Source organism: Hoplias malabaricus, chromosome Y, assembly GCF_029633855.1.
Source record: "Hoplias malabaricus isolate fHopMal1 chromosome Y, fHopMal1.hap1, whole genome shotgun sequence".
In the NCBI taxonomy this organism is placed as follows: domain Eukaryota; kingdom Metazoa; phylum Chordata; class Actinopteri; order Characiformes; family Erythrinidae; genus Hoplias; species Hoplias malabaricus.
Window position 1 is genome coordinate 53426189 of NC_089820.1, and position 25187 is coordinate 53451375.

The 25187-nt window shown below is 39.5% G+C and overlaps 1 protein-coding gene across 4 annotated transcripts; it reads right to left on the reverse strand.

Annotated features, from left to right (window-relative positions):
• Positions 1-604: 604 nt before the first annotated feature.
• On the reverse strand, positions 605-21440 carry LOC136678250 (paired amphipathic helix protein Sin3a-like). 4 transcript variants are annotated; one of them, XM_066656229.1, is made up of 21 exons: positions 21388-21440; positions 17350-17560; positions 16316-16498; positions 16068-16174; positions 15215-15500; positions 14170-14421; positions 13834-13986; positions 13494-13649; positions 13294-13380; positions 11965-12083; positions 11647-11857; positions 11299-11415; positions 10708-10946; positions 10364-10547; positions 8335-8908; positions 7896-8065; positions 7498-7671; positions 6528-6620; positions 5572-5666; positions 3165-3366; positions 605-2129 (listed from the first exon to the last, which is right to left on the reverse strand). In XM_066656229.1, the coding sequence occupies exons 2-21, from the start codon at positions 17527-17529 to the stop codon at positions 1908-1910; spliced, it is 3804 nt and encodes a 1267-aa protein (XP_066512326.1). In that variant the 5' UTR covers positions 17530-17560; positions 21388-21440; the 3' UTR covers positions 605-1907. The 4 variants fall into 4 exon arrangements, with proteins under 4 accessions (XP_066512326.1, XP_066512327.1, XP_066512324.1 ...); XM_066656230.1 differs by having other exon boundaries at positions 13294-13377; positions 21228-21430; XM_066656227.1 differs by having other exon boundaries at positions 21228-21430.
• Positions 21441-25187: the final 3747 nt, after the last annotated feature.

The window sequence follows — 25187 nt, forward strand, 5'->3', positions numbered from 1 at the left end:
GAGGACATTTTAGAGGCAGGCGAGTCATTATACTTTCAAAGAAATTTACAAAATAAGAGTCTTATCTTTTAAGTGCTAAATAAAATGGTGATTATAAAACCAGGGACATTACCTAACTACTACCTTACTGGCAGCTGGGGGTAGGTTATGTGACAATGTCTCTAGTGAGGTCTTCGGGTAAAGAGTTAGGCAAACAATGAAACACTGCAACACTTTACAAGACACACTGCAGATCATGAGTATGTTCCTGTACATGAACTGCTCCCTCTGCTGTCATTTGTACCCAACTACTGCTAACAAATTGCATACGTGTTCTGGCAAACACAAGGATGTCATCTGCTCTTATTGGAGTCAAACAGCTTTAAAAAAGGTTTCACACTTGAATTTTCATCCAATTTGTGTAGCTTTTGAACAAATCCAGCAGGAACAGGATGCACCCTGATAAGCTGCTGTACTGGCAGCAGGAGCTACAATGGCTCAGATAAGCAATCCAAGATGGATCGTGCTTAGCAGCATGAAGCTGCTTCAGTGTTCTCCAGTGTTATAAAAACGAAGATTTACTGTGGATTCGACGGAGTAAAAGTGATCAGATTAATCTACTACAATTTGCTTTATTTCAATCTTTAAAACAATGATGAATAATACAAAAAGGCTGTATACGAGAACATAGAAACATGCCGTCATTGTCTTTTTTTGAATATGCGTTTACATATTTTAATCAAAGCTTGGTGCACAAACAAAAGTGCCCTAACGAATGTCACAACTTGTTTCATATCAGGACTAGGTGGGAACCAAAACAAGACAATAACACTGAACTGTTTCTAAGCTCTAGATAATACAGGAGCACGGGCAGTGTCACACGTTTTCAATATAAGGTCGAGTAAAAATTCTTCCATTAAGTCATGAAAAGACATTCTACATACAGAACATTCTTTAAAGTCCCAGACAACTCACAAACACAAAGATCTTGAGATAGGATCAAAACAAAAGTTATAACAATAACTCCCTTTGGTAAAAAAAGGTGATTGGTTATAATATACAGACCAGCATTAGTCACCTCTGCTAGGATAAAAGTCTAAAAGGTGAACAAGTTTTGAATGTGTTCAGAATATAAACAGTCTGGTTTATATACAGCTTATTTACACGATTTGAGATTCTGTGGCTGCTCTTTGTCCTTTTGTTTCCGTGTTGTAGCTGGTATTGGAGATGACCATTAATGCATAATTACTATTCCCATGGGCTTTATAAATATTTAACAGCGAAAAAAAAACTCTGGCATGGACCTACAGAGCCTGTATAAATTCACAGCATCGTGCCAGGCTCCGATCCCTAGACTCTAACCCCACTATCTGTCATCATCAGTGCTTTCTGTGTGCTGTTTCTGTGGTTCTTTCTTGATAGTGTTTGTATGGATGGGGTTAACACTGAATCAAACAGTCATAATAATATTAACAACATCAACAAAAGGCATATTGCTAATCATCTACAAGAACAACAACAACAAAGAAAACAAAATCTTGTAAATAATAATAAAAAAGAAACATTAGACACTGACCTGTGATATTCAGCATACATCTTTATGAGTAGTTCCACACTGATCATTGTCTGGAGAGTTAAACAAGGGACTTCTGTGCGATTAAGAACCCAAAATAATAAAATTATATAATAAAACCCTGGAGTCTTTTCTCCGTCGTGATTGAAGGTCAGGAAGGCATGCCGAATCGGCAATAAGCTCAAGGAAAAAGGAAAAAAGTTCTCATCTAAAAGTTTAAAAAAGATAAAAAATGAATAAGAGCAAGGAGCGCCATGGCAACCAGCATTTAAATTCAGTGCTGCTTCAGTCAGGTATCATGTTTAATTCTTAAAAAGTTTAAAAAGCAACAGTGCCAACCCCAGAAAGTGCAGTGTTATGCAGTGGCGCTGTACAGGACCCTGTATCTGTTGACACTCTGACAGTGTAGGATGCTGGGCTCGCAGCTTGTCTTACAGGGCCGCAGCCCATCCTGGCTTTCCCCCATCAGCCACTTCTGATTATCTGTGGCCATGTCAGTGGTCACGTTGACCTTCTTCCAAGAGTCCAGCCATGTCTGGAAACGCTGATGAAGACGAGTACAGACTTGCTGGTGGGACTGGAGAGAAGGATAAACATGTTAGTTGTTATCATACACTGTCTTCAAGCTAATATCAGATTTGTGCACTAATCAAGCTGTCAAGATATTTAATTCTACATTATACCACATGCCGCAGTCGATAGCAATAACAATATCTTTGCTCCATAAGGACTATCATAGCTGATGGATCAACAGCCTTAGCCAATTACAGAAGGCCAGTTATGGCACAGTGATTACTGTCAGATAAGTGTGTAAGGATTTCTGTGATTAAAAAAAAACCCAGAATGTTTGAGACAGTATAATGATATTTAAAGTTAAATTGAAACTCTAACTCAGCGGCACAGTGGTGCAGCAGGTAGGTGTCGCAGTCACACAGCTCCAGGGGCCTGGAGGTTGTGGGTTCGATTCCCGCTCTGAGTGACTGTCTGTGAGGAGTGTGGTGTGTTCTCCCTGTGTCTGCGTGGGTTTCCTCCAGGTGACTGTCTGTGAGGAGTGTGGTGTGTTCTCCCTGTGTCTGCGTGGGTTTCCTCCGGGTGACTGTCTGTGAGGAGTGTGGTGTGTTCTCTCTGTGGCTGCGTGGGTTTCCTCCGGGTGACTGTCTGTGAGGAGTGTGGTGTGTTCTCTCTGTGTCTGAGTGGGTTTCCTCCGGGTTCTCCGGTTTCCTCCCACAGTCCAAAAACACACGTTGGTAGGTGGACTGGCGAATCAAAAGAGTCCGTAGCTGTGAGTGTGTGAGTGAATGTGTGTATGTCTGTGTTGCCCTGTGAAGGACTGGCGCCCCCTCCAAGGTGTATTCCTGCCTTGCGCCCAATGATTCCAGGTAGGCTCTGGACCCACCGCGACCCTGAACTGGATAAGCAGTTACAGATATGATGAATGAATGAATGAAACACTAACTCATTATTCAGCATTATAGCATAACGTATCACTTTATGACACCCTCCTCCTTATTTGGACTTTAGGGACTTCAACATCCCAACTGCATCAACATTATAATGCAAATAAATATGACCATTTGGTGCACAAAGATTGCATCTCAGAACATTTGCATACCTGATGGGCTCTTGACAGTGCTGTGCGTCTGTACATGTAATCCTCTGATTTGATAACATAGACCATCTTGTAGGAGTTGAGCTTGAACATGCATTCGATCTTGGGGTCCTCTGCAGCGTCTGTGGATTTTTTAGCAGTTTCCTTTGCCTCTCTCATCTGTATGTCCTGCCCTCGCTGGCACTTTCGGATCCGTCGAAGGTTCCTTACAAACAGAATGGAGCACTGCATTAATGTATAATGCTATCTGAAAAAACCTCCACTTGCGGTATGTATTCCAGAACATCATCTAACCCACATACCAAGGCTTAGCATCTCAGAGTGATCAGAAAGGAAAAAACCCAATCAGAAAGCACAGGATAGTGTAAATAGGCAACTGTCTACAGTGCACCTCTGAGTCATAGATTCCCTTAATAGGCGCATATCCTTGGCAAACCATGTTTTGATCAAGTATATGAAATCCAGATTTTGAAAAAAGGAAACTATATATAGATTAAACAAATAAATGCAAATAAAAGAAAAAAATTTCCCCGCTTCAATAAAGGACTAAAATTAGAAATGTACTTACCACACAGGTTACAGATGAGAGCGGGGACTGAAACCATGAATCAATATTTTGTATTCAGAGCTCCACTTTACAGAAATTGAGATGCACTAGCCAATTCTCAGTAAAAATAAGAAATGACAGTTAAAAAGCCAGGATATGGGTTGGTACTTTGATGTAAGCATTAACAGTTCAAACACCATTATGACCATGCACGAAAAAACCTCTTTTATTTCATTGTTGCATTATTTTTTTTCTTAAGGCAAACTGTGAAGCAACAGAAATATGAAATTTGGGTTAATAGCCTGGACTGCCCAATCGCACACCCGTGATGAGATGCACAGAACAAAAAAGCATAACACTGGCAATCAACCACTACCACAAACACGTCAGTCAAAAGAAATAGCTGCTAGGTTGTTTATGATTCATATAAAAGGTTTTCCAGCACTGCACATATTGGGACATGCAAAATCAAAGCACAAAAATAAAGTATGATAACAAGCCACAAACATCCTCCCATGCAGGTGCAAGTGCTAGAACTTTAGGAAAGAAATACACGCACATTTTAGGATACAATTCAGACCAGCATTTTATTGACAAGCCTCCCCCCATCTGAAATACAGTTGTGTGGGTGTCACAGACCAAGGCGAGTTAGATTTCGATCCATTGCAACACTCTGAAAACTTTGATAAGCCAAGGTATAAAGAACAAACAGAACTGGGAGCACAGTGTATCTCTGACATATGTAATACACAGTGTCAATGGAGGAAAGGCTAACACTCAAATTTTAAAGACCATAAAATCATTTACAGGAAACATGTCAAGAAAATTGATCGCTTCAAATACAGAATAATTATTGGGAAAAATCATTACATGAACATAACAGGGCACGGCTGAGTGTGATTGGGCAAAAATACAGGTTCTTTTTATACTGAATAAATGATATTCTAATTATAGGGTTTCAATCTGTAAGCCTTTTCCACTTAAAAAGGTTCTGGAAAATCCACTGAAAAGGATCTATGGATCAGGGGAAACTGCTATTTTCAGAATGAGCCCATTTATATAATCTCAATGCATATCGTCTCATTCATTTCAAAGGAACATGATTATCCGACAAGTACCTGTTAAGATTGGGGATATAAAATATTTTCCACACTTACATTTGAAATACAAAAGATTAAAATCATACGCACTTACTTCCTATTAGCAAGTTATTTCCATCACAATTGTAACAGAGTGTCACAACTGAATATATATATATTTTTTTTCCATCTAAAAAAACTGAAATGTTTCAGTATGATTGACCAAAATGTATTAAATAAATAGCACTCCTTGAAACACAATGTGTTGTGCTTACAATACAGATAATAAATAAAGTAAACACCAACCTTATATGTTCTGTTGCATCCCCTGAGCAAAAATAAACAGCCTAACAACTCCCATGGTTCTTAAATAAATCTTCAGTAAAGTGCAATCACGAGTAGAGAAAGGGCTTGTCCTTTTTTGAGTGGAAACACAGTGAAGTGATTACAAAGAATGGCAGTTCAAGATTAAGACACCCAAATATTCGGCTACAGCAGACACAACTGCTGCATTTCACTGCATTGCACCTGTTCAGTTACACTAAACCTAATAATACCAGCAAATCTGTGATGAGTCAAACGCTTCACTGGGAAACACTTTGGCACCGTACTGTACCCTGAAGTTCCTCTCGCAAGAACTAGTGGGCCTACAGTCCCAAAATGATGGTTGATGTTTTTCGTCATCTATCTATCAGGCTGAAGATATTTAGCCCAACAACAGGGCTTTGGTAAGAGAGCCATGGCAGACTCAAGGCTCAGGAGATGGGGCAGGGCCGAACCTCACCTGGGCAGGAACACGGGCTTCTGGGAGAGATGCTCCCTCAGTTCTGGAGACGCAGAGTCCGTATTCAGGTACCGCTCCACATAGTCTGACCAGCGCTGTGGGACAGAGATCAGAAGATTTTATTTTTACTGCTCAGTTCCTTACTCTTAAAGCCAATCGAATTTATTAAATTTATTATTCATTTTAACTTTTATTCCATACTATAATTATTGCACTCTAGCTCTGCAATGATCTTAAGTAATGCCAAGTAGAATAAAACTGATCAGAATGCAGAGGGGAAAAAACAAAACAAAACAAAACAAAAAACACAACAGTAATCTGCAATTCATTATAAGGTTATTCTCATTAATATACTTTTGTCACTTATTTTTATTACAGCTCCATTCATAATTACAGTTTTTAAGGTAATAAAAAGTAAAAAAAAAACCCAGTACTGCTAATATTACTGGAAACTTTATCAGTAGTATATGTTAGTATCTGTATTAATATGTGTAATAAAATGCTGATTGCATAGACAGCTGTTTAAGACGATGTCGTCTGTCCTCATAGGGCAGATTATTGAGACGCTCAAGTTAGAGAGTGATTGCGTCGCGGCTTGTTCCCGCCCCCCGCAAGCAACCGGTGTTTACCTTAGTTTCTAGCATCACCTCAGTTTCAGTGCGGTGGAGTCTAATCTTCCTGTTTTTAATCACGATTTTAATTATTTTTGCTCTGGGAGAGGAGCGAAATTGATGAGAGTTGTTCTTGTGTTGCATCCTGGAATTGTCTTCGTGGCTATGGAAGGGGTCGATGCTGCCTTAAAATTAAGATATCTTATTAGACAGCAAAATGAGATGTCTAAGAATTGGGACAGCCTGTGTGTCGGAGTCGTGCAGACTCTCTAGTTAGACAGCTCACAAGGTTTTGAGACACACCCTATATGTTGGTAAGTAACACAGAGAGGAGGTGTTACATACCTCAGCCTCCACAGGCTCATCTGAGTTTTCTTCCTCTGTGTCCAGCAGCTCCACTGCCAGCTGCACACTCCCTTTGCTCTTTTGGAACAGTAACTGTTGAGTGAGGACACACAAACACACACACACACACACACACACACACACACACACACACACACACACACACACACACACACTCAATTAACAGATATGCAGCCATTACTGCTAAAGCAGCATCTTTAGCTTGTGTATGTGGTGCTTTAGTTAATTAAACTGGAAGGCAGGAAGTATGGTCAAATTTAATTGAAACAATGACTGAAAACTCTTCAGCAAAAACATTTTTCTCCACAGCCATTTAAACCACACATTAAGCTCATTATACCAGGCACCTTCTTTACAAGCTTCAGTTGTAATTTGACAGGTGAGTGCAGTGACTGTAAAAAACATGGACAGCACAAGGTCTCAAAAGTCAAGCGTGAACAGGTCTAGTGCCTCTGATGGCTTGTTTTAAAAAATGATTTTTTAGGAAAAATAAAAATCTGCTACATCATTAAAAGATGGTGTGACACTTCTCTTCTTAAACTACTTAAGTAATGTGTACATATAAGCAATATGTATTGGTTGAAATGCACTGTACTTGCATGTACCCTGTATTTGATTTAATTTTTCTTTCTAGAAGTCAGCACCGGCCCCTTTAGGCCCTGTGTCTTGGCTCAAGTGTATTTCAGACTTTCTAATCTATCTAAAAGTATAATCTATTTGTACTAGCTAGAATACAAACTCTGAATGAACATAAACCCCTTTTTGTCAGTTGCTCTGTATAATAGAGAGCCTTCTTAATGCTGTAAATGTATATTTAGGAATTCCTAGAGAATGTAAAGAAAAGGCTAGACGTCCACCTTTCTACAGTCATTGGTTGAGCGGAACAAATCTTATTAGCCATTGCCTGTCAGTAACAGACTGAAATCCTGTCATCTGGAGGATGTAATACCTTGAAACAGTTTTCATCTGACATCAGCTGCTCTGCTTTCCGCTGGTAGGCTACCTCAGCACTGGCCCTGGATGCCTGAGTGGATGTTGTTCCGCCAGTGGCTTTATTAGTGCATTCACTGAGGTAAAGTTCTGTCACCTGAACACAGAGCTCATCACTCACTATATGCTGGAGCTACAGGAGGAATGAGAAGAAGAAAAAAAGACAAAGATAAAGTGAGAGCAGAAAAGCATGCATAATAGAGGAAATTTAAAGTACTCTGTGTTCCTCCAATGCAATGTTCGGAGGAATAAAATGCATGAGAAATGAAAAATACCTTCTCCGTTTTTACCGATTTTAATAAAATCATTTTTTCAAAAGCTCATTTATATCGTACTCAGAATCTGAGTCCATCTGACCTGCCGGACAATGCTCTGGATGAGCTTGTCCATGGTGAAGGCGATGTAGGCATGGATGGTGAACATTTCCCTCAGCTGATCCTCATACTGAGATGTTTCCATGTTCCCATCCAGAAGATTCCGCACCATCTCCAGAAAGGCAGAGTAGTAGTCTTCAACATCGATATCCACTGCAAAAGAGCAATAAAAATATTTTATAACACTTGAAACCATTCTGAAAATAGACACTTATTTTCCAGTGAGATTAAATTGTTTAATTCCTATCCAAAATAGTCAAATATTTGTTGATATCCATTAACTTCATACCCAGGCTTTGAATCCAATTTACTTAATTCTTAATTGTTAATTGTTAATATAACTATTTAACCACTTTTTTTGCAATAAATTCTTCAAGATGGCCATCTGCTTACAGTGATGTTTTTATAGAGGCTGTACTTACTCGGTTCTCTCAGGCGCAACTGGACGGCTGGGCTATCGTTCTTCTCTCTCTTCAGCCCCAGCACATTGCGTTCCCACTCCCTCTCTCTGGCTTCCTCCTCTATCTGTTTCTCTGCTTGCCCATAGATGCGCAGCAACCTTGAGCACAAAATGTGGTGTAGACGAAAGAAGACATACCAGTTGTTGTTGACGTAGAAGAGGTTATAGGCCTCATCACAGGCACTCAGCTTTTGCTGTGCTGGGGTTGTGTGGCTAAACATTAGCTTGGATTTGGCTGGCGTGGTCCCATTGTGCTTCTTTGACACATCTTCATCTGGCTCATGCTCCTCTTCTTCTTCTTCCTCTTCCTCGACGTCAGACAGTTCGCCTCGCCTAGCGAACAGCATATCGGGAATGAAGTGATAGATGACTTGTTTGATCTTGTACTTGTCGTCTTTGTGGATGCTGGACTGTCTCTTAACGTGGTGGATGATCAGAGAGGCGGCATCTTCCAAGATCTGACCGTCTTCATATGTAAGAGTCATGTGAGGGCCAGACGGAGGGGAGGCACTATCTTCCGATGCCTGCTCCTGGCGCTAGAGGAAATTGTGAAGAGGTTAATCGTAAGATAACATTAAAAAGTACCTAAGAGAAGAAGCACAAAAACTGCCCACCAAACATCCAACCTTATCCATTAAAGAAAAAATAATGCCTGCCAATATTTTGTAATTGTCTTCTTGTAATTTAACACTCAATTCTAAGTGTTTCTTTCTATTTATATTACCTACATAATGATATGGCAGCATCTCTTTCAAATTATTTGTTGAAGCGGGTTATTCCAATCATTAAATAAGCTGGACGCTCAAATTAATTTATTTGAATTAAATATCTCTGTCTAAACACACTGATACAGGCAGCTATCTAACTGTGTTATAATCCGGTGTCCTGCCGTCCTAAGCCCAATGTCGAAGTATTTAATTTGAAATATTTGTCATTAAAAAAAAAAAAAAAAAACAGTTTTTATATAAACTGAAATCAGCTTTGCTGTTGTACTAATGAGTACAACCCAAAAAAGCTCCCCATGCTTGATGTTTGCAATTGTGATCTCATTTCTATTTTATTCTTTACATCCTAATAAAAGCAGGTCTTTGAGACCTTATTGTTTGGGCCAGTAAGGAAAAAAAAAACAATAATCAGAGATTAATCTGACAGAAACTAACTACTTATAAATGATAAATACAACACAAACCAATCACAACCATATGCCTTGAAAACAAATGTACAAAGAACACTCAATTCAGTGTAATACTGTTCAGAACATTCACTGTTATTACTTTATTACTACTCTGGCCTGGCATATTGTTGATGACTGTTAAACTACAATAGGCAAATTTATGCTCAACATAAAATATTGATACCGTTTCTCAGTTTCCTGACTCATTTCATCCACATTTGTGCATATTCTCTAAAAGCCAACTAATACTGATGGAATGGAGCAGTACCAGAGGATACGGTGGGGGCAGCGCAGCCAATAGCTCAAGTGAAACATGACCACTGGCCAAAGACGTGAAAGGAGTCCTTCATCCACATGCTGCAAAGTATTTAATAGCCTCTCAGATAACCGCTGTTTTACACTGCTGGCTCTTTCATCTTTTTTGTAGTAAGTAAGATTACATTATCACCACATCTTTCACCATCACCATCATGTATGTTGTTGTTGTCAGAAACTTTTGCCTCTGAACTGCCCTCTAGTGGATGTATTTCTTAGCATCCACGCCAGCGTAAAGAGTCAGAATTATGTACGCAGTGACTGTTACAGCATTTAAAATGGACGTATTCGCTTACACATGTAAAGGGAGTATGAATGGGCCTCAGAAGACGAGTGTTGACTTCCAACAATTGTCTTTAAACAAAAACTGGCTCAGCATTTCATTTAAGTGACATTAACAGACAAATATGCTTATTTATTATAATAAAACTTTATAAACAGTAATGCATACATAAGCTTTGAAAAACAAATACTTAAATACACGTGACAGAATTTCTATTACCTCATCATACTGAGCCTCTATTTCATTGAGCAGTGTCTTGGAGCGGAACACTTTCGTGTCATTCTGTTTGAAATTAATGCCCTGGTGGTCCAAAGACTTTAGGTAATACTTCTCATTCTGCTCCCTCCAGATCTTGTTGAAACCTCTTTGCGCCTCACGCCACTCTTCCTCTTTCATTTTCAATCTAAAAACATAAATAGTGTGTCAGAACACACAAAAATATCAACACAGAAGAAAGCCATATCTAAAAAGATTCGCTTAATATCTTTCGGGAGCTTATGAAACAGTTCAGTGTGCCAGATGTTTTGGTTAGGAATAAATGTATTAGATTTGAGGGTACTTGCCGTTTCAGTACTATTGGTACAGACACCGCAGGGTTCCTCTTGAGACCATCAATGATGTCTGCAGCCTTGTCCCCATATATCCTCTGAATAGCTTTACGATGAATGACCTCAGAGGAGCCTCCAATTGTATTGTCCAATCTAAACTTGGCCTGTTCTTCTGCTGACATCCGTGAGAGTCTTTTCTGGACAGTTTCTAGAACACGGATTGTGGCCAGGTTTGTCTCCAGCACCACGTCCAGCTGCAAAAAAAAAAAAATTTATATAAATTATCAATCCACTGATTTTGAGGTAAAATGCATAATTTATAGAAAGTACATCATATACATGTTAGTATTTTGTGGGTCTGATAAGGAGTTGGCAAGACAGTATGTTCTGTGAATTGAATACATTCTAAATACACTTATGTTTGGTTAGACTTGAAGGCCGACTATCTAAATAGCCCTCTTTTGTAAACGTTTGTATATCTGTAACAATAATGTATTATATCTTTTGTTGACAATATGTTCCATTTCGTCAAAATTTGCAGATCATTACACGCATGGAACATAACAAAAGAATCTACCAGTTATTGTAGTTGAAGACCCTTCTTACCTCAAAGCGCTCATCTTCACATCTGTATATGTGCTCTTCATACTGAGTCTTTTTGGAGCTGACAAAAGTAGAGTCCTCAGACCAGGATGGGAATGACACCCATGTGTCGTTAAGAACCTGAAATTGTTAAAAACATTTTTTACTCTTTTAAATCAATTAAAACTTCTCTGCATATTAAACAAGACTTAAAGCCAATATTTAAAAACCACCTAGCATGATTTCTTCTGAAATCATCTCATTAAAGAGAGGAACATAGATGAACATGTCTTGTTAAAGTATACACACACACACACAATGTATTAGTGGGGAGAACCCATAATTAATATAAACCCTTTTTAATGTCCTCACCTCCTTACAGAGTGGAGTTCTCCCAGTGCATTTAGGCTGCTGGAAGCTCTTGGGCAAAGCTCTGTAACTGAAACCCAGCCTCTTACATGACGAATAGTCAATCTCCATGGCAATCCCTTCTGTGGCCCTCTCTTTGGGAAAGCTTTCAATATGGGCACACTCTTTATAGCCCAGGAAGTTCTTAAACCAGGTGAACAGCTCTGGGAATTTCCTGTGAGAAACATCATGAAAACGTTTTTTTTTTTTTTTTAAAAAACATGTATTTTCTAACTTGGCGTATGTTCACCATGACAGTATTTATAGCTGACGTAGACTCACCCCAAAAAAGGTAGCACCAGTTGGACTAGTTCTGCTTTCGAGATGACTTCTTGATTGAAGATCACCAAACAGCGTAGGAAATTGTCATATGCTTCAGCACTCCGCAGTGCTTTCCTTACCTGAAGAAAATAAGCATTTACCATGAATCTATGAATATATAACATAGGACGTTCTCAGTCTATTAACATTTAAAAAACTGCTTTTAAATTCAAGAAACAGATCATTCAAAGTGCACAGAAAGGTACGTACATGTGTCGTATTTAACATACACTGATATTTCTGCGACTGTGGCAGATTTATTTAACACTATTCATCTCTACTGCAAAAAAAAAACCCTGAACTTGGGTGTACACATTTATAATCTGCTGTGGGTTTCCTGAAAAATGTCCCAGGCTAAAAAAAAATGCATACATACAGCACAGCTATTATCTGATTAAATGTTGCTGGTTCCATTTACTTTGTATGATGCAGCAGTTCCAGTAGCAGCAAAACAAACCCAAAATATGATGCTACTGCCAACATTTCAGTTTTGTTGGGGACAAACGCCAGATCTTTTTCTCCTCCAAACATACTCCAATATATTCCAACCTTTTCTTATTTCATTATGAAATGCTCCTCCAGAAGGCATTTTCCCTCATCGATCAGCCACAAACTAGAAGTTAACAATTGTCGAGTTGGATTCACAAGACCCAACTCATAGTAATGTAAAATTTACTGATCTGTGCACAGTGACACTGCTGTTCTTGCAGATCCCAATTCATGGCGGATCTTTATCTTTGCGGTTCTTAGATTGCATTTGACCATCTGGACCTTCCTCCCAGCTTCCTCTTTGATTTTGGCAGTGACCACAGCTCAAAATAACGTGTTCTTACAAAGAATTGGACTGATTATTTTGGTATAAGTCTCTTGAAAATGAACTTGTGTAAAGCTATGACCCCGCTTGACCTCTTAGAACTTTCCTGTTGTAATGTTTGTTGGCTGATCCAATGATTTCAGCTTTCAGCTGTAGTCAGTCATGTCCAGTAAGTGGTAGTTAACAGGCCATGTCACCTAACTTGGAAAAATTTTCAGCACAATTCAGTTTATAATTTAGGTGGGTGTATATATCGTTATGACCCTGTATGTATAATTTTACTCTGTCGTTTTGAAGAGATACCAAGTTTTTATAAAGCAATATAATAAAGTAATAAATTCAAGTAATAATCATTCATAGACAAACAACAGTTTTCAGAAATCACCGAAAACCAATAATATTTTGATATGCGCATCAGATATGATTAAATGTAAACATCTGACAACATGTGTATATGTGCATGTCTATATATTTACCTTTTCAAAAAACAAAGACTCAGTGCCAATCCCAAATTTGCTGCCTTCAGCAGCTGGATGTTCTTTCACCATAAACTTTGGTTTCTTCTGTTAATAATAACAAAAACGGGTAATATAACAACATCAAAACATCCTCAAATATACAACCTACAAACTGTGTTTAGTTGTATACTTCTTAAAAGGCTTATTATAGTATTTACCTTTACGGGTGGTGTAGAACCAAGGCCAGAGTGCCTGCGGATCTGGCAGCCATTTTGGTTAAACCTCTGCTTGTTGTTGAGCTGAGGCCTCTTCAGCATGCCACCAGGATCCATACGAACGGCCTCAGCCTTTTCAGCTGTTGCTTTACTCAATAACTGTAGAGAAAGCAAGTTCATTGAAATATAAACTTGCCTCGCACACTACATTCTTAATAAAGTCTCCAAGATTTAGTAAAACCCATATTGCAGGAAAATATCAGGCCTGTGTGTTCTTTCATGATGTTAAAACTTCCCAAACATGGGTTTGCATAAGAGATGAAAACGAAACTCTTTGACTTACCACAGAACTATTGGCATCTGGCAGGAACTGGCCAAATTCAGAGAGAAGATCTTCCTGATTTTTGAAAAGCCTGGCCACTTGAGCATACACCTCCTGCTCTGTGAGAGCAGGCGTATAATTTCCTCCAGCTTCCTTAGCATTTCGCTGCTCTTTCTACACAAACAACATTTCTCTCAATTACAACCTTTGGCACTGCTTCCTTCAAAAAAATCATTTAACTGCCGATCAAAGAAGCAGCATGTTTATTTCTTAGCACATTCTGAAGCAGTCTGCCATAAATAGTGGCACAACTCTACAAAAGTACTCTTTGTCAGCTTTACCATTACTGTTTCCTACCTGGTATGTGTGCAGAATTTCCAGGAAGGCTTTATAGATATCCGGTTGACCCTGAAAGCGGTTCTTGATCTTGTTCACATAGTTGATTGCATGGTTGAATTCCACAGGCTGGTTGTTTTGCAGTGGGGGAGCACTGGCAGGTGTGCTGCTCACCGGAGTGTGAGGCTGTACTGAAGGAGAGCGGGGAGATGCATAGGATGGGATGGACGGATTGGGCTGGCTCGTTGGGGTTAGTGCTGGAGACTGTATTGGCTGCAAAAAAACACACAAATATTCTATATGAATATTTTCTGCTTCATAGTTGTTGGTACGAAATAATACCATATGGCAAGATATTACCTTAATAACAACCAAGATTACCTCAGAAGTGTGTGAAGCAAAAATGCAGTATGTCACGACATAAGAAATGCCAAGTTACAGTGCACAAAACATCTGTAAAATCTGAGACAAAGCCTTATATATAGACAGACTCCAGAGTGATGGAAAGAGCAAACACTGATCATCTAAAGCATATAACCTCATTCCAAAATCAGGACATCCCTGAAACTTGCCAGTGACATAAAATTTAAAAACATGTTTTTCACTTGTTAAGTCCATTTGGATTCTGTTGACTGTGTGTTTAGTTTTCTGGGGACAAGACCTAAGACACACAACCCTCAAAATAAGCAGGAACTGAAAATGGCTGCTATGTATAACCATAACGTACAGTATCACATATGTAAAGCAGCACTTTTTTATTTTTACAGCATCCCTGTGCAAGGCCAGACACCATGCTTCAGCACATTTCACTGAGAGGAAATGTAGGGTTTTAATATACTACCAATGCATCCAAAATGAAAATAATAAACCAGGTTCAACATTTACTCATTTTCAAAATTTATTTTACAGATATGTTATTAAGACATAACTACAACTACATCATATAACGTTCACTCTTGGAGATTAAAACACAAAACATTTATAACTAAAAGGGATACAAGACACCAAACAGTACATTTACTTCTGAATGATATGCATATAAATTAGAGACACACTTTAATCCTACCTTTGTGACCTTGGCAGGTGTAGGCTGGCTGGGTATGGTAAGAGTAGCAGTGCTGGTGGGAGCTGGTGGCTGGTTCTGGTGCTGAGGTGTAAGGGGAATATTCTGTACTGAAATACCATGTGGCGTGATGTGGTGGATCTGGCCCGGGGTTGTTACGTTGACCAGGTCATTGGTCTGAACTTCTATCTTGTAACCAGGAGGCAGGAAAGTGTTGAAGCCCATGATGAGGTCTGGGTGACCCTTAAATAACTGCGAGACCCTGTTAATCACGCCTGGTGTGTCAATGCTGGAAACACACAGTTAATACATGTTAATCACCAATGAACAATGAAAAAAATTGCATAGTTTAATATATAAAACATAATTACATGGTTAAGAACTGGCTACATCCAAGTATAATTTGGATTGTTCTTTTAAAAGAAAAATGCAATGCTCTTGCTTATTTGTAAAGACAGTGTTAATTTTTTTTAAATGTTACATCTTATCTTTAATTATTTACTTATTGTGTTTATATTTTTCATTTCATTACATTCTGTGTGTTAAGAGTATATGTACTACTTTGCAATTGGCCACACACTACAGACTTTGATTCTATAACAAATTGTTTTAGAATTGAGTCTTATACCCTCTCCCTAATGCCCTATAATGAGTAGAGGCTGGAGGTTTTACTGGAGCTCTATAGGCTTCTCAGTTTATAAGCATGTGTTACTTCGGTACTTCTCATCAAGGTGTTTTGTGTAAAGCTATTTTATCTGAGTAATTACTACTCTACAAATTAGTCATTTGTCTTTACCATATGCTTCTATACTCTGCCAACTCTAATTAGTCAATCAAATACCCAAGTCATGCCTACCTTTGAGACTTAAATTCTTTCATAATATCCAGAAAATCATTGTACACTTGAGGCTGATTTCCAAACTGTAGCTTCACTTGATCAAGGTAGGACAGGGCATCTTCAACCTGCCAACATACAAACAGAGTGATGTAACATCTACTGCAAAAATTACAAAAAAAATATATCTATGTGCATTACACTATTTTTAATCCACTTCTGCATTTAAGTCAAATTACAGAGAGGCCAAATGGGGACAGGGGTCCTACCTTAAGCCTCTGGAATTGCTGCTGCTGGCCTGATGTTGGAGCAGAGGCTGGGGAAGTGTGAGAGTGGCCCTGGCCTATGGAGGCTCCCGGTGGTTGGACCACAGGGTTATGGTGATGAGCACCACTGTGTACTGCAGGACTGCTGGTATGTCCATGTCCCCCAGAGCTCTGAGCCAAGGGCACCTGAATGGGAAGTACGAGACAAAAGTCAGTTTGAGGCAGCTGTGACCTAATGGTCAGAGGACCGGCCTTGGTACTGTAAGGTTGCCGGTTCGATCCCCATGACTGGCAGGAAGTTGCTTAAGTGCCCTTGAGCAAGACACCTAACCCCTAAATGTTCCCCACTGCTCCAATCATTAGTGTGAATTTGCATGTTCACTGTCACAGATGTGTTAAATGCAGATGTCACTTGTGTCACTCGCTTTTGCTCATCTGAGCAGTTCTTGGCTAAAGTCAACACTGTATTAATGTGTGAATGATGAATATGAAATTGAAGCTCTTTTATAAAACAAAACAACAAACAAAATAAAACAATAATCAAGGTTTTTCTTCGCTAATAGATTCAATAACTGTTTGGAAATGGTAAATGTTAGGTTTTCACAAAACTTTTGCAGGTAAGGAAAGAGCATTGGATATTATATCTTTAATCTTCCCCAGATTTACTTATTTTCATTTGAGGTGGTAGACCCTTGGATCTTTAACCAACAACACTAAGTATGAAAATATAGCACTGCAACCGTTATAGTGAGCCCAGAAGGTGCTCAGACAAGTAGCTCAACACAGCTGTCTGTGTACTGGGACCATGGAACCAGAAAAACTCTGCAAAAACGTCTGGTGAAACAGCTATTTATTTCACTAAAATGCACTAGTGTTATTTCAAAGAAACCACAAGAACCATGCTTCTAGAATATCAAAGCATGCCCCATTATTGAAAGTCAGCCCGTGTCTAATGCTATTTCTTCTGAAATAAAACTTTGGCAGATCAAGAACCGAGAGCCATCTAACCAAGTCTAGCCACAAGAATCTTAACATACCTGATAGGTCTGCGGGACCTGAGAGTACTGTACCCCACTAGAGGGCTGCATATTGTCCGATGCAGCCTCGAAGACCGCAGATGCAGAGGTAAGTACACGGTGCTGAAAGCCTTCTGCACCTCCAGGAAGCCGTCGCTGTGACCCAAATGCTGTATCCTGATCCTCCACGCGCCGCTTCATTATGAATTCATAATCTACAAGTGAATGGAATCTACAACAAAAAAACAAAACAAAAAAAAACAGAGGGGCAAATTAAATATCAAAATCATTGAACCAACAGGTCGGTAGAGAAATACAGAAAATGGGTATATTACCAGATGTTCAAGAATACATTGTAAACAATACAGATAATAAACTTACTTTGTAGCGAAAATGTCTGTCACAACAGCCCATAACAGTTCAATCTAAATTAAAATGCTGCTCTACTACAAGTGCATTAACACAAAACAGACACACGGTGCAGAGAAATGTCACTAAAATTTAACCTCACAAAACTCTTTTTGAAAATCTGAACCATAAGACGCAAACTACATGATTAATCCCCAGCTAGATTAATTATCCATTTTACAAAGAAAAAGTTTGACAGCCAAATGAGGATATATCCGTATGACTGCTAGCACACAGATAAGTTTATTAATCTCTAGGTTGGTCTCTGTGGCTACCAGACAAGATTTTGTGTGTTATAGGGAAGAATAATGATTGTGTAATATATTATAAATTTGCCTAATACATTCTGCGTACCATAATGAGATAAAACAGACAGAGTGCACTACAGAATGCAACCTAACATAATGAGCAACATTAAATGCTAAATGCCCACTTCATAGGTTATTATTTAAAAACCCATGTCATTTCAATTCAACAAATTCAAGTGTAAGCTAGAATGACACTTTTTGTGTATTTATTAATGTTGTTATCAATATTGTGACAGTTGTCAATTCTCTCTTTATTTAAGAAAAAAAAAAACACCTAAAATAAATTGAGCTACTTTTTTTGTGAGTACAATGCTAAGGCAAACTGTTCTTTCCCCAACTGTGCCCATAAATTTTCTGGTATCATAAAAACAACAGCCAATGTCAAACACTGACACTATCCTTATAGTTAGCCAGTTAGCTGTGCCTCTCAGGATCTATTTTAAACACAAATGTTGTCAAATCAAATAAATTCTCTCATCTGAGACCATCCAACTTAAACACTTAACTTATGGACGCCATGAATATGTTATTTTCCTTTGGCAGTTCTTCCTCTGGGAAATTAAATCTCATGGCTTTTCACACTCTCAACACACAGTTAGTTTCAAACAAAGCTGGCAGCCTGAGGAGTGTTATCCCAGCAAAACTGGGGTCCAACTACTTACAGCATCACCAGCTTTTCACTATTCATCAATATTGCCCCTCAGATTAAAACCTGCTGGGATGCAAAACAGCTACTGATGCTAAGCAAAAACACCCAGTAAATAAAAACCTCACACAGTCATGTTTTTCTAATAAAGTGCTTGTTCAGTTCAGTTATACTGAGTCAAAACACACGGCATGAAATGAAGAGCATACGAGCTGCATAAGTGCTAAAAAGATTGTACACTCAGACCACACACACCTGTGAGGTGCACACATGCATGGATTACTAAAATTTGTTATGCGAGATCACACCCAATTTATGCTTTGTGATACCTCAAGAAAAAGTTTTGATTGCTAAAGATCCTAACACTTTTTTTTTGCTAATTTGAGATAATCATGAGTCTATTCACTAGATTTTGAGAACTATGTGATTAAAGCTATAGATAAAGATACAGGGATATGTATAGTCTTTGGTGAAAAAAAGCCTTTCAGTATTGCACACATGCTTACATTAAGGGTCAGGGCAATGTTTCCCATTCACAGTTCAGATGGGAAAAATATGTCCCCAGATAATTCCCACTCACAGAGTCCTTGCAGTTTAGCTTTTCATCTGTACAATGTGTTATGTTCTGGTTGTTAAAAAAAGAAGAGGGTAATTTTGACTAAATTTTTGATACCATTAAGAAATACAGCTACATACTTGGGTTTTCCTGAACATGACTGATGCAAGGGGAATGCAGTATGTGTCGTCAGAAGTTTTTTTAAAGTCCCTTTAGAAGATTAGCTCCACCTTTCAAACATTCACATTTGAAGTAAACTTACCAGGCTAATAATGTGAGCCATTGCTGGCTGGTTATGGAGTACAAGCTGTTGCTAATTTATGGATTAAAAATGAAAGATTAAGCTAGTAGTTTAACCAGTAGTCTGATTTGTTCATGACATCTAGCTAGTTTATTTTTAAGGTTTAGCAGACTCCCCAGTAACTTGTTTTGTATTCCAATCTAGAGGATGAGAGAGTGCAGCCAGAACAGGAAGGTAAGTCAGTTAGTATGTCTGTAAAGCATGTATTCCTTCTCTAGCCAAAATGTGCATTCAGTTGTATTTATTTAAAATTTAAAAAAATCCAATTAAACCACCCACACATATGAAGGTTTATATTTTATGATACATAAACTGATTTCTAAAGTACTGTGATGTAAAGACAGTCAGTGAAATATACCCTTAACAAAGTTGTGTGGTGCACATTGGGGGATGTTGAACATATGTTTTTATTTAATTAATTTATTTATTTATTTATTTACTTATTTTCTATGCGAAGCAGCTCATCTTGAGCTTTGCACTGTAAACAAGTGAAATATTGGATAGGACCCATACGCATAGCTAACTGTGAACCACTGGGAGAGTTTATACATATGATGGTGTACACAGCAGTGCTTCCCAAAAATGAACTAAACCTACACCTTTGAAATTGTGATGTAATATACATGCCATGCTTCTGTAGACTACAGCTGCAGTGAATAAGGTTAAACCCATTTGGCTCTGAATTCTGCAGAGCAGACATATCACTAAGCTACAGATAAGTAATCCCGACATACATAGATGGTTTAAACAGAGTTAAAGAGAAGAAAGCTACTCTCAGCTGAAAGATCTCGTAGAAACTCCATGAAGTAGTGTAGCTTAGCTTAACAACAACAACAACAGTTCACCAGAGTAAAGATAACCGTAGCCAGCTGTCAGATTGTTACTTTAACAGAAGTGCTTCAGAATTACTTATTATAAATTAAACCAATAACGACAGCTAAAACAAAGCTGTATAAACCTGTGCTTTAGTTCCAGGAGCACTGTTTTGTGGTTTATTTTTTAAACAGATCTCTGTTTTGCGGTGAAACAACGTCAGCCAAAGCACCGAAGTCTTATGTAATTAAACGGAACCATTTAAAAGAGCTCGTCGATGGTAACCGCTCCATAAATGGTTGTTATTAACACAATAATTGTTATTTGTTTCACATTTTCTAAACACTCTGGGTATTTCTACGACTGAATCAGCACGAGGCTGGAATGGGTCTTCTTTAAACCAATATTTTCCGTCCTACCTTAAATGCTGCAGCAGCAGCTAACGTTTACAGTTCATTCTGGCGCCTCGTTTAAGGTGGAACGGAAAATCCGCACAAGAAGCTGAAGAAGAGGATGGTAAATGTCAGCAACAAGTTTTAAAGCACTGTACAGCGCAAAGCGCTTATCTAAAGACTGTATCTTGTTTCTTCTCTAAAGAAACAAACTAGGTTTTGTTTTTTTTCTGGGGTATTTTTGATATTTCAGCAGCAGTTAGCATCTGACGGAATGTTAAAGCTAGCGCACTTTAGCCCCACAGCCTGCTATTGGTACATATTTACTTGTATTTACACGTATACTGATATTTTAAACAAAACGCGCATTTCCCAACACTCTCGCACACATTTATTGAATTATATAACGTTACAATTTCAAAGCCAACCTTAAAGGACTCAGATGAATTAGCAAATGCTAGTTAGCGAAACTCACCTCGCAGGAGTCCGACCTTAACCGCTCCAGTTTTATTCACAAAAACAGTCGGCGAGACCAGCGACCCTCCCCGGGTGTCTGACAGCGCCGGGCGGCTTCAACGCAAAACGTTAACGAGAAAATAATTGCAATTTGACCGCGCCACAGTTCATTTACTAACCTGCTAATCGGCTAACATCGGAAAACAAGCCCGGAGCGGCTCTACAGTGGGAGGCGTGGTCACACGGAAGAGGCGTGGTCAAACTGAAGGAGCCTCGGCCTAGTGGGAGGAGGCGTATCTAGATACCACGCCCATCTACCAACACGAATGGTTGTATGGAAAACATCGAAACCTGATTGGTCATTAGGCAAATGAATATCAAATTACCTAAAGTTTGACTTGAAATTTAGGCGTATCGCAGCTATATACCCCAACAAACACAGAGACAGACACACACACACACACAGAGTTAGTATATATCTATTTATCTATCTATGATATTTTAGAACTCGTCGAGGCGTCTAGACTTTTTTATTTTATCAGCTCCACGTTTTATAGGTGCGCTTTGAAATTCTACATTTGCAGAGTATAATTTAAGTGTTGCTCTGCTTTCTTGTTTTGCACCTTTTCACCCTGCTCTTCAATAGTCAGGACCCACACAAAGCCACCACAGAGCAGGTTTTATCTGGGTGGTAGATCATGCAGCATTGCACTGGCACGGACGTCGTGGTTGTGTTAGTGTTGCTGAACTTGTATGAGTGAATCACACACCGTAGTGCTGTTGCAATGTTTGAAAGCCTCAATAAGAACTGAGAATGGTAAGCATCACGTGACCACTGATGATTAACACAAAAAGTACAGCAACGGTCTAGCTGCTGTCTTCACATCTGTCTTCACATCTACCACATTGTCAAAGATTCAGCTGTGTTTAATAGAGTAGACAGTATATGTTTAAAAACTCCAGAAACACTGCTCTTTCTGATCCAGTTGTACCAGCACAACACACCACCACCTCGTCAATGTCCAGCTGTTAACTGCATTTATAAATCTCTGTATACTGTTTATATTGCCATTTTACTCCACACACTGAATGTGCTTTAAAACATGTCCATACGAAGGTTTTAAAAATGTTTTTATGTGTACTCAATTACATTGTATTATGTTTATTTAGTTACATTTCTGCAGGTCGACTATTTGAAATGTAAATGCTCAGTGGGGACCAGGTTTAGTTCTGCAGTGTTATAGTCACCAGCAGATGGAGACAAAATGCAGACCCCCCTCGTTTCTTTCTCTGTAAACACTGAGACAGTGGTGAAGACCTTAATCTTTGGCCAAATGGCATTAACAGATGTGAAATTCAAATGAATATACACGATTTTACACGATTCCTTTCAGTGAACTAATACAATAAGGTCACTGTAAGCAGGTGTTTCCCCAACTTATTTATTTAATTATCTGTGCAGTAATTAAATATCAGGCTGTTCTAAATATGTTTTTTTTCTTTTCCAGGTGAAATCTGGCAGTTTATCAGATAATCTGAGACGCACACATTGTTAGAGTCTGGAGCCTCTCTGTCCTCTGGCATCCAATGCGACGTCTCTGCTTATCAGCCAATTATATATCTATTTGCCCACAATCTGCTCCCCTGAGGTCGTCTGCTCCTTCTTCTTGCGCACTTGACCCCTCCATTTCTCTTTTTTCTAACTCTCAATCTCTCTCTGCGCACAGGAGCAGCTCATAGCTCAGTCATGCTGAGAGCATCCTACTCTTTATTAACCACGCTTCACTCTTTTCTTCGTAGACCCCTAGATTAGACAGTAGAACATGCCGCACCCTTATCAGTCCATGCCCTCACACTTTCCCCGTCATCCTGAAGATTTCGATAGTAGATATTGGACATATCTGTGCTGTCTTTAATAAAGTGGAACTCTCGATTCACTGCACTGGTGTCTGCTGTCTCTTGACTTCCCCAGATCTGGCTGCAGAGGGTAATTTGAAGGAGATCGAATCTGAAGTTTCTGGCCACGTTTTCTAACAAACGTAAACCTCTGAAATATTACAGTTTACAAGAGAACTACAATTCATGTGTAAAAATGTTGCACTTATACCAAGAAAGGTTAAGTTTTCAATGGGTATCAGTGTCGACTTATTATTATATTTTGGGCTTTTATAATGTTTTGTAACTTAAACAAAATAGTTACAGTTCTGCTGCACAAACAGTTAAAAAAAGCTCCAGCTGAAACATAGAACTTGCCAGCCCCCAGTCTTGTCTCTGTGTGTGGAGGGGTAACATGCCAACTGGTTGTTCCCTTTCCTCTGGGTGACTGTCTGTGAGGAGTGTGGTGTGTTCTCCCTGTGTCTGCGTGGGTTTCCTCTGGGTGACTGTCTGTGAGGAGTTGGTGTGTTCTCCCTGTGTCTGCGTGGATTTCCTCCGGGTGACTGTCTGTGAGGAGTGGGGTGTGTTCTCCCTGTGTCTGCGTGGATTTCCTCCGGGTGACTGTCTGTGAGGAGTGTGGTGTGATCTCCCTGTGTCTGTGTGGGTTTCCTCCGGGTGACTGTCTGTGAGGAGTTGGTGTGTTCTCCCTGTGTCTGCGTGGATTTCCTCCGGGTGACTGTCTGTGAGGAGTGTGGTGTGATCTCCCTGTGTCCGCGTGGGTTTCCTCCAGGTGACTGTCTGTGAGGAGTGTGGTGTGTTCTTCCTGTGTCTGTGTGGGTTTCCTCCAGGTGACTGTCTGTGAGGAGTGTGGTGTGATCTCCCTGTGTCCGCGTGGGTTTCCTCCAGGTGACTGTCTGTGAGGAGTGTGGTGTGTTCTTCCTGTGTCTGCGTGGGTTTCCTCTGGGTGACTGTCTGTGAGGAGTGTGGTGTGATCTCCCTGTGTCTGCGTGGGTTTCCTCTGGGTGACTGTCTGTGAGGAGTGTGGTGTGTTCTCCCTGTGTCTGCGTGGATTTCCTCCGGGTGACTGTCTGTGAGGAGTGTGGTGTGATCTCCCTGTGTCCGCGTGGGTTTCCTCCAGGTGACTGTCTGTGAGGAGTGTGGTGTGTTCTTCCTGTGTCCGCGTGGGTTTCCTCCGGGTGCTCCGGTTTCCTCCCACAGTCCAAAAACACACGTTGGTAGGTGGATTGGCGACTCAAATGTGTCCGTAGGTGTGAGTGAATGTATGTGTGTGTGTGTCTGTGTTGCCCTGTGAAGGACTGGCGCCCCCTACAGGGTTTATTCCCGCCTTGCGCTCAGTAATTCCAGGTAGGCTCTGGACTCACCGCGACCCTGAACTGGATAAGCGCTTACAGATAATGAATGAATGAATAAATAATATGCTATTCTATTTTCTCTAATCTCTTTACTGCATTTTAGCCACTATGTTTTATTTAACAATGAAAGATACTGGTAAGAAGATTATTCATTTTTCCCCTTTTGAAAATTTTACTTTCAAGAAAAGCATTAGGGGCAGGACCATCCTGCTCAATCCTCATGTATGCTAATAAGACAGAGGTTAAAATTACAAAGAATAGGAAAGGCAGTCTTATTTGATTTGCTTTTTGATGTTTCTGATGTTATGTCATTTGTAATTCTCCTTAAGGCCAGTTTTGTCTATTCGCTATTGTTACCTATTCATAGAGGGAAGATTTGACTCTTACAGGCTGCGGTTGCCAATTATCAAACTCACTCCTCATAAATTATGCTGTCTACCTTTGTTCATGCTTGATATTCTAGATTAAACACACTTGGTCTTTGGTCATCCACAAACTGTCTCCAGTGGGCTTGGTGCCGTTCTGCATTTCCTTCCATGATGGTCGAGTTTTGCTCGATTTGACCTTCTCTGATGTTCATCTGCTGTTTTCTTGGTGTTCTGCGTTTCCTCTTTCCCTGTGGGAACGGACTAAGAGCATGTCTGCTGGTGTTTCATATTGACTTTTCATTGTGTGCCTGATCCAGTCCCATTTTCTGTGTTTCGATTTCTTCTCAGCTTATGTGCTTCTGT

Coding starts and splice junctions, on each gene's coding strand:
- LOC136678250 (XM_066656229.1), bottom strand. CDS start 17,529: ATGAAGCGGCGCGTGGAGGATCAGGATACAGCATTTGGGTCACAGCGA. Junction 13,987..14,169: donor AAATTCTGCACACATACCAG/GTAGGAAACAGT, acceptor TTGTTTGTGTAG/AAAGAGCAGCGAAATGCTAA. Junction 6,621..7,497: donor CAGATGAAAACTGTTTCAAG/GTATTACATCCT, acceptor CTCACTCAACAG/TTACTGTTCCAAAAGAGCAA.